Genomic DNA, 15,603 nt, shown 5'->3' with positions numbered 1-15,603 from the left:
GCGCAGCCGTTTCTGCGCAGCCGTTACTGCGCAGCCGTTTCTGCGCAGCCGTTTCTGCGCAGCCGTTTCTGCGCAGCCGTTTCTGCGCAGCCGTTTCTGCGCAGCCGTTTCTGCGCAGCCGTTTCTGCGCAGCCGTATCTGCGCAGCCGTTTCTGCGCAGCCGCTTCTGCGCAGCCGCTTCTGCGCAGCCGCTTCTGCGCAGCCGCTTCTGCGCAGCCGCTTCTGCGCAGCCGTTTCTGCGCAGCCGTTTCTGCGCAGCCGTTTCTGCGCAGCCGTATCAGCGCAGCCGTTTCTGCGCAGCCGTTTCTGCGCAGCCGTTTCTGCGCAGCCGTTTCTGCGCAGCCGTATCTGCGCAGCCGTTTCTGCGCAGCCGTTTCTGCGCAGCCGCTTCTGCGCAGCCGCTTCTGCGCAGCCGCTTCTGCGCAGCCGCTTCTGCGCAGCTGCTTCTGCGCAGCTGATTCTGCGCAGCTGATTCTGCGCAGCCGCTTCTGCGCAGCCGCTTCTGCGCAGCCGTTTCTGCGCAGTCGTTTCTGCGCAGCCGTTTCTGCGCAGCCGTTTCTGCGCAGCCGTTTCTGCGCAGCCGTTTCTGCGCAGCCGTTTCTGCGCAGCCGTTTCTGCGCAGCCGTTCCTGCGCAGCCGTTTCTGCGCAGCCGTTTCTGCGCAGCCGCTTCTGCGCAGCCGCTTCTGCGCAGCCGCTTCTGCGCAGCCGCTTCTGCGCAGCCGCTTCTGCGCAGCCGCTTCTGCGCAGCCGCTTCTGCGCAGCCGCTTCTGCGCAGCCGCTTCTGCGCAGCCGCTTCTGCGCAGCCGCTTCTGCGCAGCCGCTTCTGCGCAGCCGCTTCTGCGCAGCCGCTTCTGCGCAGCCGCTTCTGCGCAGTCGCTTCTGCGCAGCCGCTTCTGCGCAGCCGCTTCTGCGCAGCCGCTTCTGCGCAGCCGCTTCTGCGCAGCCGCTTCTGCGCAGCCGCTTCTGCGCAGCCGTTCCTGCGAAGCCGTTCCTGCGCAGGCCGTTCCTGCGCAGTCGTTCCTGCGCAGCCGTTCCTGCGCAGCCGTTCCTGCGCAGCCGTTCCTGCGCAGCCGTTCCTGCGCAGCCGTTTCTGCGCAGCCGTTTCTGCGCAGCCGTATCTGCGCATCCGTTTCTGCGCAGCCGTTTCTGCGCAGCCGTTTCTGCGCAGCCGCTTCTGCGCAGCCGCTTCTGCGCAGCCGCTTCTGCGCAGCCGCTTCTGCGCAGCCGCTTCTGCGCAGCCGCTTCTGCGCAGCCGCTTCTGCGCAGCCGCTTCTGCGCAGCCGCTTCTGCGCAGCCGCTTCTGCGCAGCCGCTTCTGCGCAGCCGCTTATGCGCAGCTGTTCCTGCGCAGCTGTTCCTGCGCAGCCGTTTCTGCGAAGCCGTTTCTGCGCAGCCGCTTCTGCGCAGCCGCTTCTGCGCAGCTGTTTCTGATTTTCTGATGAGATTTCACTGCAACAGCATGGGTGACGAACTCCGTACGCGCGCGTGGTCTAGAGATCCTACCACGTGCGTACGGGATTCAACTTTACATGTTCAACTGCCCAAAAAACATTGAACATGGAGGTACGCTCCTGTAACCGGAGGCTATAGAGTGTTTCTGCGCCGCTGTTTCTGCGCCGCTGTTTCTGCGCCGCTGTTTCTGCGCAGCTGTTTCTGCGCAGCTGTTTCTGCGCAGCTGTTTCTGCGCAGCTGTTTCTGCGCAGCTGTTGCTGCGCAGCTGTTCCTGCGCAGCTGTTCCTGCGCAGCTGTTCCTGCGCAGCTGTTTCTGCGCAGCTGTTCCTGCGCAGCTGTTCCTGCGCAGCTGTTCCTGCGCAGCTGTTCCTGCGCAGCTGTTTCTGCGCAGCTGTTTCTGCGCAGCTGTTTCTGCGCAGCTGTTCCTGTGCAGCTGTTCCTGCGCAGCTGTTTCTGCGCAGCTGTTTCTGCGCAGCTGTTCCTGCGCAGCTGTTTCTGCGCAGCTGTTTCTGCGCAGCTGTTTCTGCGCAGCTGTTTCTGCGCAGCTGTTTCTGCGCAGCTGTTTCTGCGCAGCTGTATCTGCGCAGCTGTTTCTGCGCAGCTGTATCTGCGCAGCTGTATCTGCGCAGCTGTATCTGCGCAGCTGTTTCTGCGCAGCTGTTTCTGCGCAGCTGTTTCTGCGCACTGTTTCTGCGCAGCTGTTTCTGCGCAGCTGTTTCTGCGCAGCTGTTTCTGCGCAGCTGCTTCTGCGCAGCTGCTTCTGCGCAGCTGTTTCTGCGCAGCTGTTCTGCGCAGCTGTTTCTGCGCAGCTGTTTCTGCGCAGCTGTTTCTGCGCAGCCGTTTCTGCGCAGCCGTTTCTGCGCTGCCGTTTCTGCGCAGCCGTTTCTGCGCAGCCGTTTCTGCGCAGCCGTTTCTGCGCAGCCGTTTCTGCGCAGCCGTTTCTGCGCAGCCGTTTCTGCGCAGCCGTTTCTGCGCAGCCGTTTCTGCGCATACGTTTCTGCGCAGCCGTTTCTGCGCAGCCGTTTCTGCGCAGCCGTTTCTGCGCAGCCGTTTCTGCGCAGCCGTTTCTGCGCAGCCGTTTCGGCGCAGCCGTTTCCGCGCAGCCGTTTCCGCGCAGCCGCTTCCGCGCAGCCGCTTCCGCGCAGCCGCTTCCGCGCAGCCGCTTCCGCGCAGCCGCTTCCGCGCAGCCGCTTCCGCGCAGCCGCTTCCGCGCAGCCGCTTCCGCGCAGCCGCTTCTGCGCAGCTGTTTCTGATTTTCTGATGAGACTTCACTGCAACAGCATGGGTGACGAACTCCGTACGCGCGCGTGGTCTAGAGATCCTACCACGCGCGTACGGGATTCAACTTTACATGTTCAACTGCCCAAAAAACATTGAACATGGAGGTACGCTCCTGTAACCGGAGGCTATAGAGTGTTTCTGCGCCGCTGTTTCTGCGCCGCTGTTTCTGCGCAGCTGTTTCTGGGCAGATGTTTCTGCGCACCTGTTCCTGCGCACCTGTTCCTGCGCAGCTGTTCCTGCGCAGCTGTTCCTGCGCACCTGTTCCTGCGCAGCTGTTCCTGCGCAGCTGTTCCTGCGCAGCTGTTCCCGCGCACCTGTTCCCGCGCACCTGTTCCCGCGCACCTGTTCCCGCGCACCTGTTCCCGCGCAGCCGTTCCCTCGCAGCCGTTTCCGCGCAGCCGTTTCCGCGCAGCCGTTTCCGCGCAGCCGCTTCCGCGCAGCCGCTTCCGCGCAGCCGCTTCCGCGCAGCCGCTTCTGCGCAGCCGCTTCTGCGCAGCCGCTTCTGCGCAGCCGTCTCCGCGCAGCTGTTTCTGATTTTCTGATGAGACTTCACTGCAACAGCATGGGTGACGAACTCCGTACGCGCCCGTGGTCTAGAGATCCTACCACGCGCGTACGGGATTCAACTTTACATGTTCAACTGCCCAAAAAACATTGAACATGGAGGTACGCTCCTGTAACCGGAGGCTATAGAGTGTTTCTGCGCCGCTGTTTGTGCGCCGCTGTTTCTGCGCAGCTGTTTCTGCGCAGCTGTTTCTGCGCATCTGTTTCTGCGCAGCTGTTTCTGCACAGCTGTTTCTGCGCAGCTGTTTCTGCGCAGCTGTTTCTGCGCAGCTGTTTCTGCGCAGCTGTTTCTGCGCAGCTGTTTCTGCGCAGCTGTTTCTGCGCAGCTGTTTCTGCGCAGCTGTCTCTGCGCAGCTGTCTCTGCGCAGCTGTCTCTGCGCAGCTGTCTCTGCGCAGCTGTCTCTGCGCAGCTGTTTCTGCGCAGCTGTTTCTGCGCAGCTGTTTCTGCGCAGCTGTTTCTGCGCATCTGTTTCTGCGCAGCTGTCTCTGCGCAGCTGTTTCTGCGCAGCTGCTTATGCCTAGCTGTTTCTGCGCAGCTGTTTCGGCGCAGCTGTTTCGGCGCAGCTGTTTCGGCGCAGCTGTTTCGGCGCAGCTGTTTCGGCGCAGCTGTTTCGGCGCAGCTGTTTCGGCGCAGCTGTTTCGGCGCAGCAGTTTCGGCGCAGCAGTTTCGGCGCAGCAGTTTCGGCGCAGCAGTTTCGGCGCAGCAGTTTCGGCGCAGCAGTTTCGGCGCAGCAGTTTCGGCGCAGCTGTTTCGGCGCAGCTGTTTCGGCGCAGCTGTTTCGGCGCAGCTGTTTCGGCGCAGCTGTTTCGGCGCAGCTGTTTCGGCGCAGCTGTTTATGCGCAGCTGTTTATGCGCAGCTGTTTATGCGCAGCTGTTTATGCGCAGCTGTTTATGCGCAGCTGTTTATGCGCAGCTGTTTATGCGCAGCTGATTCTGCGCAGCTGTTTCTGCGCAGCTGTTTCTGCGCAGCTGTTTCTGCGCAGCCGTTCCTGCGCAGCCGTTCCTGCGCAGCCGCTTCTGCGCAGCCGCTTCTGCGCAGCTGTTTCTGATTTTCTGATGAGACTTCACTGCAACAGCAAGGGTGACGAACTCCGTACGCGCGCGTGGTCTAGAGATCCTACCACGCGTGTACGGGATTCAACTTTACATGTTCAACTGCCCAAAAAACATTGAACATGGAGGTACGCTCCTGTAACCGGAGGCTATAGAGTGTTTCTGCGCCGCTGTTTCTGCGCCGCTGTTTCTGCGCCGCTGTTTCTGCGCCGCTGTTTCTGCGCAGCTGTTTCTGCGCAGCTGTTTCTGCGCAGCTGTTTCTGCGCAGCTGTTTCTGCGCAGCTGTTTCTGCGCAGCTGTTTCTGCGCAGCTGTTTCTGCGCATCTGCTTCTGCGCAGCTGTTTCTGCACAGCTGTTTCCGCGCAGCTGTTTCCGCGCAGCTGTTTCCGCGCAGCTGTTTCCGCGCAGCTGTTTCCGCGCAGCTGTTTCCGCGCAGCTGTTTCTGCGCAGCTGTTTCTGCGCAGCTGTTTCTGCGCAGCTGTTTCTGCGCAGCTGTTTCTGCGCAGCTGTTTCTGCGCAGCTGTTTCTGCGCAGCTGTTCCTGCGCAGCTGTTTCTGCGCAGCTGTTTCTGCGCAGCTGTTCCTGCGCAGCTGTTCCTGCGCAGCTGTTCCTGCGCAGCTGTTCCTGCGCAGCTGTTCCTGCGCAGCTGTTTCTGCGCAGCTGTTTCTGCGCAGCTGTTTCTGCGCAGCCGTATCTGCGCAGCTGTTCCTGCGCAGCTGTTCCTGCGCAGCTGTTTCTGCGCAGCTGTTTCTGCGCAGCCGTTTCTGCGCAGCCGCTTCTGCGCAGCCGCTTCTGCGCAGCCGCTTCTGCGCAGCCGCTTCTGCGCAGCCGCTTTTGCGCAGCTGTTTCTGATTTTCTGATGAGACTTCACTGCAACAGCATGGGTGACGAACTCCGTACGCGCGCGTGGTCTAGAGATCCTACCACGCGCGTACGGGATTCAACTTTACATGTTCAACTGCCCAAAAAACATTGAACATGGAGGTACGCTCCTGTAACCGGAGGCTATAGAGTGTTTCTGCGCCGCTGTTTCTGCGCCGCTGTTTCTGCGCCGCTGTTTCTGCGCAGCTGTTTCTGCGCAGCTGTTTCTGCGCAGCTGTTTCTGCGCAGCTGTTTCTGCGCAGCTGTTTCTGCGCAGCTGTTTCTGCGCAGCTGTTCCTGCGCAGCTGTTCCTGCGCAGCTGTTCCTGCGCAGCTGTTTCTGCGCAGCTGTTCCTGCGCAGCTGTTCCTGCGCAGCTGTTCCTGCGCAGCTGTTCCTGCGCAGCTGTTTCTGCGCAGCTGTTTCTGCGCAGCTGTTCCTGAGCAGCTGCTTCTGCGCAGCTGTTCCTGCGCAGCTGTTTCTGCGCAGCTGTTTCTGCGCAGCTGTTTCTGCGCAGCTGTTTCTGCGCAGCTGTTTCTGCGCAGCTGTTTCTGCGCAGCTGTATCTGCGCAGCTGTATCTGCGCAGCTGTTTCTGCGCAGCTGTATCTGCGCAGCTGTATCTGCGCAGCTGTTTCTGCGCAGCTGTTTCTGCGCAGCTGTTTCTGCGCACTGTTTCTGCGCAGCTGTTTCTGCGCAGCTGTTTCTGCGCAGCTGTTTCTGCGCAGCTGCTTCTGCGCAGCTGTTTCTGCGCAGATGCTTCTGCGCAGCCGTTTCTGCGCCGACGTTTCTGCGCAGCCGCTTCTGCGCAGCCGCTTCTGCGCAGCCGCTTCTGCGCAGCCGCTTCTGCGCAGCCGCTTCTGCGCAGCCGTTTCTGCGCAGCCGTTTCTGCGCAGCCGTTTCTGCGCAGCCGTATCAGCGCAGCCGTTTCTGCGCAGCCGTTTCTGCGCAGCCGTTTCTGCGCAGCTGTATCTGCGCAGCTGTATCTGCGCAGCTGTTTCTGCGCAGCTGTTTCTGCGCAGCTGTTTCTGCGCAGCTGCTTCTGCGCAGCTGCTTCTGCGCAACTGCTTCTGCGCAGCCGTTTCTGCGCAGCCGTTTCTGCGCAGCCGTTTCTGCGCAGCCGTTTCTGCGCAGCCGTTTCTGCGCAGCCGTTTCTGCGCAGCCGTTTATGCGCAGCCGTTTATGCGCAGCCGTTTATGCGCAGCCGTTTCTGCGCAGCCGTTTCTGCGCAGCCGTTTCTGCGCAGCCGTTTCTGCGCAGCCGTTCCTGCGCAGCCGTTCCTGCGCAGCCGTTTCTGCGCAGCCGTTTCTGCGCAGCCGTTTCTGCGCAGCCGTTTCTGCGCAGCCGTTTCTGCGCAGCCGTTTCTGCGCAGCCGCTTCTGCGCAGCCGCTTCTGCGCAGCCGCTTCTGCGCAGCCGCTTCTGCGCAGCCGCTTCTGCGCAGCCGCTTCTGCGCAGCCGCTTCTGCGCAGCCGCTTCTGTGCAGCCGCTTCTGCGCAGCCGCTTCTGCGCAGCCGCTTCTGCGCAGCCGCATCTGCGCAGCCGCTTCTGCGCAGCCGCTTCTGCGAAGCCGTTCCTGCGCAGCCGTTCCTGCGCAGCCGTTCCTGCGCAGCCGTTCCTGCGCAGCCGTTCCTGCGCAGCCGTTCCTGCGCAGCCGTTCCTGCGCAGCCGTTCCTGCGCAGCCGTTTCTGCGCAGCCGTTTCTGCGCAGCCGTTTCTGCGCAGCCGTTTCTGCGCAGCCGTATCTGCGCAGCCGTTTCTGCGCAGCCGTTTCTGCGCAGCCGTTTCTGCGCAGCCGTATCTGCGCAGCCGTTTCTGCGCAGCCGTTTCTGCGCAGCCGTTTCTGCGCAGCCGTTTCTGCGCAGCCGCTTCTGCGCAGCCGCTTCTGCGCAGCCGCTTCTGCGCAGCCGCTTCTGCGCAGCCGCTTCTGCGCAGCCGCTTCTGCGCAGCCGCTTCTGCGCAGCCGCTTCTGCGCAGCCGCTTCTGCGCAGCCGCTTCTGCGCAGCCGCTTCTGCGCAGCCGCTTCTGCGCAGCCGCTTCTGCGCAGCCGTTTCTGCGCAGCCGTTTCTGCGCAGCCGCTTCTGCGCAGCCGCTTCTGCGCAGCCGCTTCTGCGCAGCCGCTTCTGCGCAGCCGCTTCTGCGCAGCCGCTTCTGCGCAGCCGCTTCTGCGCAGCCGCTTCTGCGCAGCCGCTTCTGCGCAGCCGCTACTGCGCAGCCGCTACTGCGCAGCCGCTTCTGCGCAGCCGCTTCTGCGCAGCCGCTTCTGCGCAGCCGCTTCTGCGCAGCCGCTTCTGCGCAGCCGCTTCTGCGCAGCCGCTTCTGCGCAGCCGCTTCTGCGCAGCCGCTTCTGCGCAGCCGCTTCTGCGCAGCCGCTTCTGCGCAGCCGCTTCAGCGCAGCCGCTTCTGCGCAGCCGCTTATGCGCAGCCGCTTATGCGCAGCCGTTTCTGCGCAGCCGTTTCTGCGCAGCCGTTTCTGCGCAGCCACTTCTGCGCAGCCGCTTCTGCGCAGCTGTTTCTGATTTTCTGATGAGACTTCACTGCAACAGCATGGGTGACGAACTCCGTACGCGCGCGTGGTCTAGAGATCCTACCACGCGCGTACGGGATTCAACTTTACATGTTCAACTGCCCAAAAAACATTGAACATGGAGGTACGCTCCTGTAACCGGAGGCTATAGAGTGTTTCTGCGCCGCTGTTTCTGCGCCGCTGTTTCTGCGCAGCTGTTTCTGCGCAGCTGTTTCTGCGCAGCTGTTTCTGCGCAGCTGTTTCTGCGCAGCTGTTTCTGCGCAGCTGTTCCTGCGCAGCTGTTCCTGCGCAGCTGTTCCTGCACAGCTGTTTCTGCGCAGCTGTTCCTGCGCAGCTGTTCCTGCGCAGTTGTTCCTGCGCAGCTGTTTCTGCGCAGCTGTTTCTGCGCAGCTGTTCCTGCGCAGCTGTTCCTGCGCAGCTGTTTCTGCGCAGCTGTTCCTGCGCAGCTGTTCCTGCGCAGCTGTTTCTGCGCAGCTGTTTCTGCGCAGCTGTTTCTGCGCAGCTGTTTCTGCGCAGCTGTTTCTGCGCAGCTGTTTCTGCGCAGCTGTTTCTGCGCAGCTGTATCTGCGCAGCTGTATCTGCGCAGCTGTATCTGTGCAGCTGTTTCTGCGCAGCTGTTTCTGCGCAGCTGTTTCTGCGCACTGTTTCTGCGCAGCTGTTTCTGCGCAGCTGTTTCTGCGCAGCTGTTTCTGCGCAGCTGTTTCTGCGCAGCTGTTTCTGCGCAGCTGTTTCTGCGCAGCTGTTTCTGCGCAGCTGTTTCTGCGCAGCTGTTTCTGCGCAGCCGTTTCTGCGCAGCCGTTTCTGCGCAGCCGTTTCTGCGCAGCCGTCTCTGCGCAGCCGTTTCTGCGCAGCCGTTTCTGCGCAGCCGTTTTTGCGCAGCCGTTTCTGCGCAGCCGTTTCTGCGCAGCCGTATCTGCGCAGCAGTTTCTGCGCAGCCGCTTCCGCGCAGCCGCTTCCGCGCAGCCGCTTCCGCGCAGCCGCTTCCGCGCAGCCGCTTCCGCGCAGCCGCTTCCGCGCAGCCGCTTCCGCGCAGCCGCTTCTGCGCAACCGCTTCTGCGCAGCCGTCTCCGCGCAGCTGTTTCTGATTTTCTGATGAGACTTCACTGCAACAGCATGGGTGACGAACTCCGTTCGCGCGCGTGGTCTAGAGATCCTACCACGCGCGTACGGGATTCAACTTTACATGTTCAACTGCCCAAAAAACATTGAACATGGAGGTACGCTCCTGTAACCGGAGGCTATAGAGTGTTTCTGCGCCGCTGTTTCTGCGCCGCTGTTTCTGCGCCGCTGTTTCTGCGCCGCTGTTTCTGCGCAGCTGTTTCTGCGCAGCTGTTTCTGCGCACCTGTTCCTGCGCACCTGTTCCTGCGCAGCTGTTCCTGTGCAGCTGTTCCTGCGCACCTGTTCCTGTGCAGCTGTTCCTGCGCAGCTGTTCCTGCGCAGCTGTTCCCGCGCAGCTGTTCCCGCGCACCTGTTCCCGCGCACCTGTTCCCGCGCACCTGTTCCCGCGCAGCCGTTCCCGCGCAGCCGTTTCCGTGCAGCCGTTTCCGCGCAGCCGTTTCCGCGCAGCCGTTTCCGCGCAGCCGCTTCCGCGCAGCCGCTTCCGCGCAGCCGCTTCCGCGCAGCCGCTTCCGCGCAGCCGCTTCTGCGCAACCGCTTCTGCGCAGCCGTCTCCGCGCAGCTGTTTCTGATTTTCTGATGAGACTTCACTGCAACAGCATGGGTGACGAACTCCGTACGCGCGCGTGGTCGAGAGATCCTACCACGCGCGTACGGGATTCAACTTTACATGTTCAACTGCCCAAAAAACATTGAACATGGAGGTACGCTCCTGTAACCGGAGGCTATAGAGTGTTTCTGCGCCGCTGTTTCTGCGCAGCTGTTTCTGCGCAGCTGTTTCTGCGCATCTGTTTCTGCGCAGCTGTTTCTGCGCAGCTGTTTCTGCGCAGCTGTTTCTCCGCAGCTGTTTCTGCGCAGCTGTTTCTGCGCAGCTGTTTCTGCGCAGCTGTTTCTGCGCAGCTGTTTCTGCGCAGCTGTTTCTGCGCAGCTGTTTCTGTGCAGCTGTCTCTGCGCAGCTGTCTCTGCGCAGCTGTCTCTGCGCAGCTGTTTCTGCGCAGCTGTTTCTGCGCAGCTGTTTCTGCGCAGCTGTTTCTGCGCAGCTGTTTCTGCGCAGCTGTTTCTGCGCATCTGTTTCTGCGCAGCTGTTTCTGCGCAGCTGTTTCTCCGCAGCTGCTTATGCCTAGCTGTTTCTGCGCAGCTGTTTCGGCGCAGCTGTTTCGGCGCAGCTGTTTCGGCGCAGCAGTTTCGGCGCAGCAGTTTCGGCGCAGCAGTTTCGGCGCGGCAGTTTCGGCGCGGCAGTTTCGGCGCGGCAGTTTCGGCGCGGCAGTTTCGGCGCGGCAGTTTCGGCGCGGCAGTTTCGGCGCGGCAGTTTCGGCGCGGCAGTTTCGGCGCGGCTGTTTCGGCGCGGCTGTTTCGGCGCGGCTGTTTCGGCGCGGCTGTTTCGGCGCGGCTGTTTCGGCGCGGCTGTTTCGGCGCGGCTGTTTCGGCGCGGCTGTTTCGGCGCGGCTGTTTCGGCGCGGCTGTTTCGGCGCGGCTGTTTCGGCGCGGCTGTTTCGGCGCGGCTGTTTCGGCGCGGCTGTTTCGGCGCGGCTGTTTCGGCGCGGCAGTTTCGGCGCGGCAGTTTCGGCGCGGCAGTTTCGGCGCGGCAGTTTCGGCGCGGCAGTTTCGGCGCGGCAGTTACGGCGCGGCAGTTTCGGCGCGGCAGTTTCGGCGCGGCAGTTTCGGCGCGGCTGTTTCGGCGCGGCTGTTTCGGCGCGGCTGTTTCGCCGCGGCTGTTTCGGCGCGGCTGTTTCGGCGCGGCTGTTTCGGCGCGGCTGTTTCGGCGCGGCTGTTTCGGCGCGGCTGTTTCGGCGCGGCTGTTTCGGCGCGGCTGTTTCGGCGCGGCTGTTTCGGCGCGGCTGTTTCGGCGCGGCTGTTTCGGCGCGGCTGTTTCGGCGCGGCTGTTTCGGCGCGGCTGTTTCGGCGCGGCTGTTTCGGCGCGGCTGTTTCGGCGCGGCTGTTTCGGCGCGGCTGTTTCGGCGCGGCTGTTTCGGCGCGGCTGTTTCGGCGCGGCTGTTCCTGCGCGGCAGTTCCTGCGCGGCAGTTCCTGCGCGGCTGTTCCTGCGCGGCTGTTCCTGCGCGGCTGTTCCTGCGCGGCTGTTCCTGCGCGGCTGTTCCTGCGCAGCTGGTCCTGCGCAGCTGTTCCTGCGCAGCTGTTTCTGCGCAGCTGTTGCTGCGCAGCTGTTCCTGCGCAGCTGTTCCTGCGCAGCTGTTTCTGCGCAGCTGTTCCTGCGCAGCTGTTCCTGTGCAGCTGTTTCTGCGCAGCTGTTTCTGCGCAGCTGTTTCTGCGCAGCTGTTTCTGCGCAGCTGTTTCTGCGCAGCTGTTCATGCGCAGCTGTTCATGCGCAGCTGTTCATGCGCAGCTGTTCATGCGCAGCTGTTTATGCGCAGCTGTTTATGCGCAGCTGTTTATGCGCAGCTGTTTCTGCGCAGCTGTTCCTGCGCAGCTGTTCCTGCGCAGCCGCTTCTGCGCAGCTGTTTCTGATTTTCTGATGAGACTTCACTGCAACAGCATGGGTGACGAACTCCGTACGCGCGCGTGGTCTAGAGATCCTACCACGCGCGTACGGGATTCAACTTTACATGTTCAACTGCCCAAAAAACATTGAACATGGAGGTACGCTCCTGTAACCGGAGGCTATAGAGTGTTTCTGCGCCGCTGTTTCTGCGCAGCTGTTTCTGCGCAGCTGTTTCTGCGCAGCTGTTTCTGCGCAGCTGTTTCTGCGCAGCTGTTTCTGCGCAGCTGTTTCTGCGCAGCTGTTTCTGCGCAGCTGTTTCTGCGCAGCTGTTTCTGCGCAGTTGTTTCTGCGCAGCTGTTTCTGCGCAGCTGTTCATGCGCAGCTGTTCATGCGCAGCTGTTCATGCGCAGCTGTTTATGCGCAGCTGTTTATGCGCAGCTGTTTATGCGCAGCTGTTTATATTCAGCTGTTTATACTCAGCTGTTTATGCGCAGCTGTTTATGCGCAGCTGTTTATGCGCAGCTGTTTATGCGCAGCTGTTTATGCGCAGCTGTTTCTGCGCAGCTGTTTCTGCGCAGCTGTTTCTGCGCAGCTGTTTCTGCGCAGCTGTTTCTGCGCAGCTGTTCCTGCGCAGCTGTTCCTGCGCAGCCGCTTCTGCGCAGCTGTTTCTGATTTTCTGATGAGACTTCACTGCAACAGCATGGGTGACGAACTCCGTACGCGCGCGTGGTCTAGAGATCCTACCACGCGCGTACGGGATTCAACTTTACATGTTCAACTGCCCAAAAAACATTGAACATGGAGGTACGCTCCTGTAACCGGAGGCTATAGAGTGTTTCTGCGCCGCTGTTTCTGCGCCGCTGTTTCTGCGCAGCTGTTTCTGCGCAGCTGTTTCTGCGCACCTGTTTCTGCGCAGCTGTTTCTGCGCAGCTGTTTCTGCGCAGCTGCTTCTGCGCAGCTGTTTCTGCGCAGCTGTTTCCGCGCAGCTGTTTCCGCGCAGCTGTTTCCGCGCAGCTGTTTCCGCGCAGCTGTTTCCGCGCAGCTGTTTCCGCGCAGCTGTTTCCGCGCAGCTGTTTCCGCGCAGCTGTTTCCGCGCAGCTGTTTCCGCGCAGCTGTTTCTGCGCAGCTGTTTCTGCGCAGCTGTTTCTGCGCAGCTGTTCCTGCGCAGCTGTTCCTGCGCAGCTGTTCCTGCGCAGCTGTTTCTGCGCAGCTGTTCCTGCGCAGCTGTTCCTGCGTAGCTGTTCCTGCGCAGCTGTTCCTGCGCAGCTGTTCCTGCGCAGCTGTTCCTGCGCAGCTGTTCCTGCGCAGCTGTTCCTGCGCAGCTGTTTCTGCGCAGCTGTTTCTGCGCAGCTGTTTCTGCGCAGCTGTTCCTGCGCAGCTGTTCCTGCGCAGCTGTTTCTGCGCAGCTGTTTCTGCGCAGCTGATTCTGCGCAGCTGATTCTGCGCAGCTGTTTCTGCGCAGCTGTTTCTGCGCAGCTGTTCCTGCGCAGCTGTTTCTGCGCAGCTGTTTCTGCGCAGCTGTTTCTGCGCACTGTTTCTGCGCAGCTGTTTCTGCGCAGCTGTTTCTGCGCAGCTGTTTCTGCGCAGCTGCTTCTGCGCAGCTGCTTCTGCGCAGCTGTTTCTGCGCAGCTGTTTCTGCGCAGATGTTTCTGCGCAGCTGTTTCTGCGCAGCTGTTTCTGCGCAGCTGTTTCTGCGCAGCTGTTTCTGCGCAGCTGTTTCTGCGCAGCTGTTTCTGCGCAGCTGTTTCTGCGCAGCCGTTTCTGCGCAGCCGTTTCTGCGCAGCCGTTTCTGCGCAGCCGTTTCTGCGCAGCCGTTTCTGCGCAGCCGTTTCTGCGCAGCCGTTTCTGCGCAGCCGTTTCTGCGCAGCCGTTTCTGCGCAGCCGTTTCTGCGCAGCCGTTACTGCGCAGCCGTTTCTGCGCAGCCGTTTCTGCGCAGCCGTTTCTGCGCAGCCGTTTCTGCGCAGCCGTTTCTGCGCAGCCGTTTCTGCGCAGCCGTTTCTGCGCAGCCGTATCTGCGCAGCCGTTTCTGCGCAGCCGCTTCTGCGCAGCCGCTTCTGCGCAGCCGTTTCTGCGCAGCCGTTTCTGCGCAGCCGTTTCTGCGCAGCCGTTTCTGCGCAGCCGTTTCTGCGCAGCCGTTTCTGCGCAGCCGTTTCTGCGCAGCCGTTTCTGCGCAGCCGTTTCTGCGCAGCCGTTTCTGCGCAGCCGTTCATGCGCAGCCGTTCATGCGCAGCCGTTTATGCGCAGCCGTTTATGCGCAGCCGTTTATGCGCAGCCGTTTATGCGCAGCCGTTTCTGCGCAGCCGTTTATGCGCAGCCGTTTATGCGCAGCCGTTTATGCGCAGCCGTTTCTGCGCAGCTGTTTCTGCGCAGCTGTTTCTGCGCAGCTGTTTCTGCGCAGCTGTTCCTGCGCAGCTGTTCCTGCGCAGCCGCTTCTGCGCAGCTGTTTCTGATTTTCTGATGAGACTTCACTGCAACAGCATGGGTGACGAACTCCGTACGCGCGCGTGGTCTAGAGATCCTACCACACGCGTACGGGATTCAACTTTACATGTTCAACTGCCCAAAAGACATTGAACATGGAGGTACGCTCCTGTAACCGGAGGCTATAGAGTGTTTCTGCGCCGCTGTTTCTGCGCCGCTGTTTCTGCGCAGCTGTTTCTGCGCAGCTGTTTCTGCGCAGCTGTTTCTGCGCAGCTGTTTCTGCGCAGCTGTTTCTGCGCAGCTGTTTCTGCGCAGCTGCTTCTGCGCAGCTGTTTCTGCGCAGCTGTTTCCGCGCAGCTGTTTCCGCGCAGCTGTTTCCGCGCAGCTGTTTCCGCGCAGCTGTTTCCGCGCAGCTGTTTCCGCGCAGCTGTTTCCGCGCAGCTGTTTCCGCGCAGCTGTTTCCGCGCAGCTGTTTCCGTGCAGCTGTTCCTGCGCAGCTGTTCCTGCGCAGCTGTTCCTGCGCAGCTGTTCCTGCGCAGCTGTTCCTGCGCAGCTGTTCCTGCGCAGCTGTTCCTGCGCAGCTGTTCCTGCGCAGCTGTTCCTGCGCAGCTGTTCCTGCGCAGCTGTTCCTGCGCAGCTGTTCCTGCGCAGCTGTTTCTGCGCAGCTGTTTCTGCGCAGCTGTTTCTGCGCAGCTGTTCCTGCGCAGCTGTTCCTGCGCAGCTGTTTCTGCGCAGCTGTTTCTGCGCAGCTGATTCTGCGCAGCTGATTCTGCGCAGCTGTTTCTGCGCAGCTGTTTCTGCGCAGCTGTTTCTGCGCAGCTGTTCCTGCGCAGCTGTTTCTGCGCAGCTGTTTCTGCGCAGCTGTTTCTGCGCACTGTTTCTGCGCAGCTGTTTCTGCGCAGCTGTTTCTGCGCAGCTGTTTCTGCGCAGCTGCTTCTGCGCAGCTGTTTCTGCGCAGCTGTTTCTGCGCAGCTGTTTCTGCGCAGCTGTTTCTGCGCAGCTGTTTCTGCGCAGCTGTTTCTGCGCAGCTGTTTCTGCGCAGCCGTTTCTGCGCAGCCGTTTCTGCGCAGCCGTTTCTGCGCAGCCGTTTCTGCGCAGCCGTTTCTGCGCAGCCGTTTCTGCGCAGCCGTTTCTGCGCAGCCGTTTCTGCGCAGCCGTTTCTGCGCAGCCGTTACTGCGCAGCCGTTACTGCGCAGCCGTTTCTGCGCAGCCGTTTCTGCGCAGCCGTTTCTGCGCAGCCGTTTCTGCGCAGCCGTTTCTGCGCAGCCGTTTCTGCGCAGCCGTATCTGCGCAGCCGCTTCTGCGCAGCCGCTTCTGCGCAGCCGTTTCTGCGCAGCCGTTTCTGCGCAGCCGTTTCTGCGCAGCCGTTTCTGCGCAGCCGTTTCTGCGCAGCCGTTTCTGCGCAGCCGTATCTGCGCAGCCGTTTCTGCGCAGCCGCTTCTGCGCAGCCGCTTCTGCGCAGCCGTTTCTGCGCAGCCGTTTCTGCGCAGCCGTTTCTGCGCAGCCGTTTCTGCGCAGCCGTTTCTGTGCAGCCGTTTCTGCGCAGCCGTTTCTGCGCAGCCGTTTCTGCGCAGCCGTTCCTGCGCAGCCGTTCCTGCGCAGCCGTTTATGCGCAGCCGTTTATGCGCAGCCGTTTATGCGCAGCCGTTTATGCGCAGCCGTTTATGCGCAGCCGTTTATGCGCAGCCGTTTCTGCGCAGCCGTTTATGCGCAGCCGTTTATGCGCAGCCGTTTATGCGCAGCCGTTTATGCGCAGCCGTTTATGCGCAGCCGTTTCTGCGCAGCCGTTCCTGCGCAGCCGTTCCTGCGCAGCCGTTCCTGCGCAGCCGTTCCTGCGCAGCCGTTTCTGCGCAGCCGTTTCTGCGCAGCTGTTTCTGCGCAGCTGTTTCTGCGC

General features: G+C 61.8%; 2 protein-coding genes across 2 annotated transcripts; both read right to left on the bottom strand.

The window, feature by feature from the left end:
• Nucleotides 1-23: 23 nt before the first annotated feature.
• LOC126232327 (trichohyalin-like) lies at nucleotides 24-11,663 on the bottom strand. Its single transcript, XM_049942606.1, has 11 exons — nucleotides 11,412-11,663; nucleotides 9,594-11,149; nucleotides 8,916-9,489; nucleotides 7,823-8,589; nucleotides 6,451-7,591; nucleotides 5,340-6,362; nucleotides 4,446-5,171; nucleotides 3,366-4,141; nucleotides 2,936-3,285; nucleotides 1,568-2,695; nucleotides 24-1,357 (listed from the first exon to the last, which is right to left on the bottom strand). Exons 1-11 carry the CDS (start codon nucleotides 11,661-11,663, stop codon nucleotides 24-26), a joined length of 9,627 nt encoding a protein of 3,208 aa, XP_049798563.1.
• A 449-nt stretch (nucleotides 11,664-12,112) lies between these two features.
• On the bottom strand, nucleotides 12,113-13,498 carry LOC126232326 (trichohyalin-like). The gene has a single exon (XM_049942605.1). The coding sequence runs from the start codon at nucleotides 13,496-13,498 to the stop codon at nucleotides 12,113-12,115; it is 1,386 nt and encodes a 461-aa protein (XP_049798562.1).
• Between the last annotated feature and the right edge of the window lie 2,105 nt (nucleotides 13,499-15,603).

This window comes from Schistocerca nitens, unplaced genomic scaffold (assembly GCF_023898315.1).
Source record: "Schistocerca nitens isolate TAMUIC-IGC-003100 unplaced genomic scaffold, iqSchNite1.1 HiC_scaffold_468, whole genome shotgun sequence".
Lineage (NCBI taxonomy): Eukaryota > Metazoa > Arthropoda > Insecta > Orthoptera > Acrididae > Schistocerca > Schistocerca nitens.
This window is presented reverse-complemented; position numbering and strand designations above follow the sequence as displayed.

Coding starts and splice junctions, on each gene's coding strand:
- LOC126232327 (XM_049942606.1), bottom strand. CDS start 11,663: ATGAACAGCTGCGCAGAAACAGCTGCGCAGAAACAACTGCGCAGAAAC. Junction 8,590..8,915: donor TTTTTTGGGCAGTTGAACAT/GTAAAGTTGAAT, acceptor ACGGCTGCGCAG/AAACGGCTGCGCAGAAACGG. Junction 7,592..7,822: donor TTTTTTGGGCAGTTGAACAT/GTAAAGTTGAAT, acceptor GCTGCGCTGAAG/CGGCTGCGCAGAAGCGGCTG.
- LOC126232326 (XM_049942605.1), bottom strand. CDS start 13,498: ATGAACGGCTGCGCAGAAACGGCTGCGCAGAAACGGCTGCGCAGAAAC.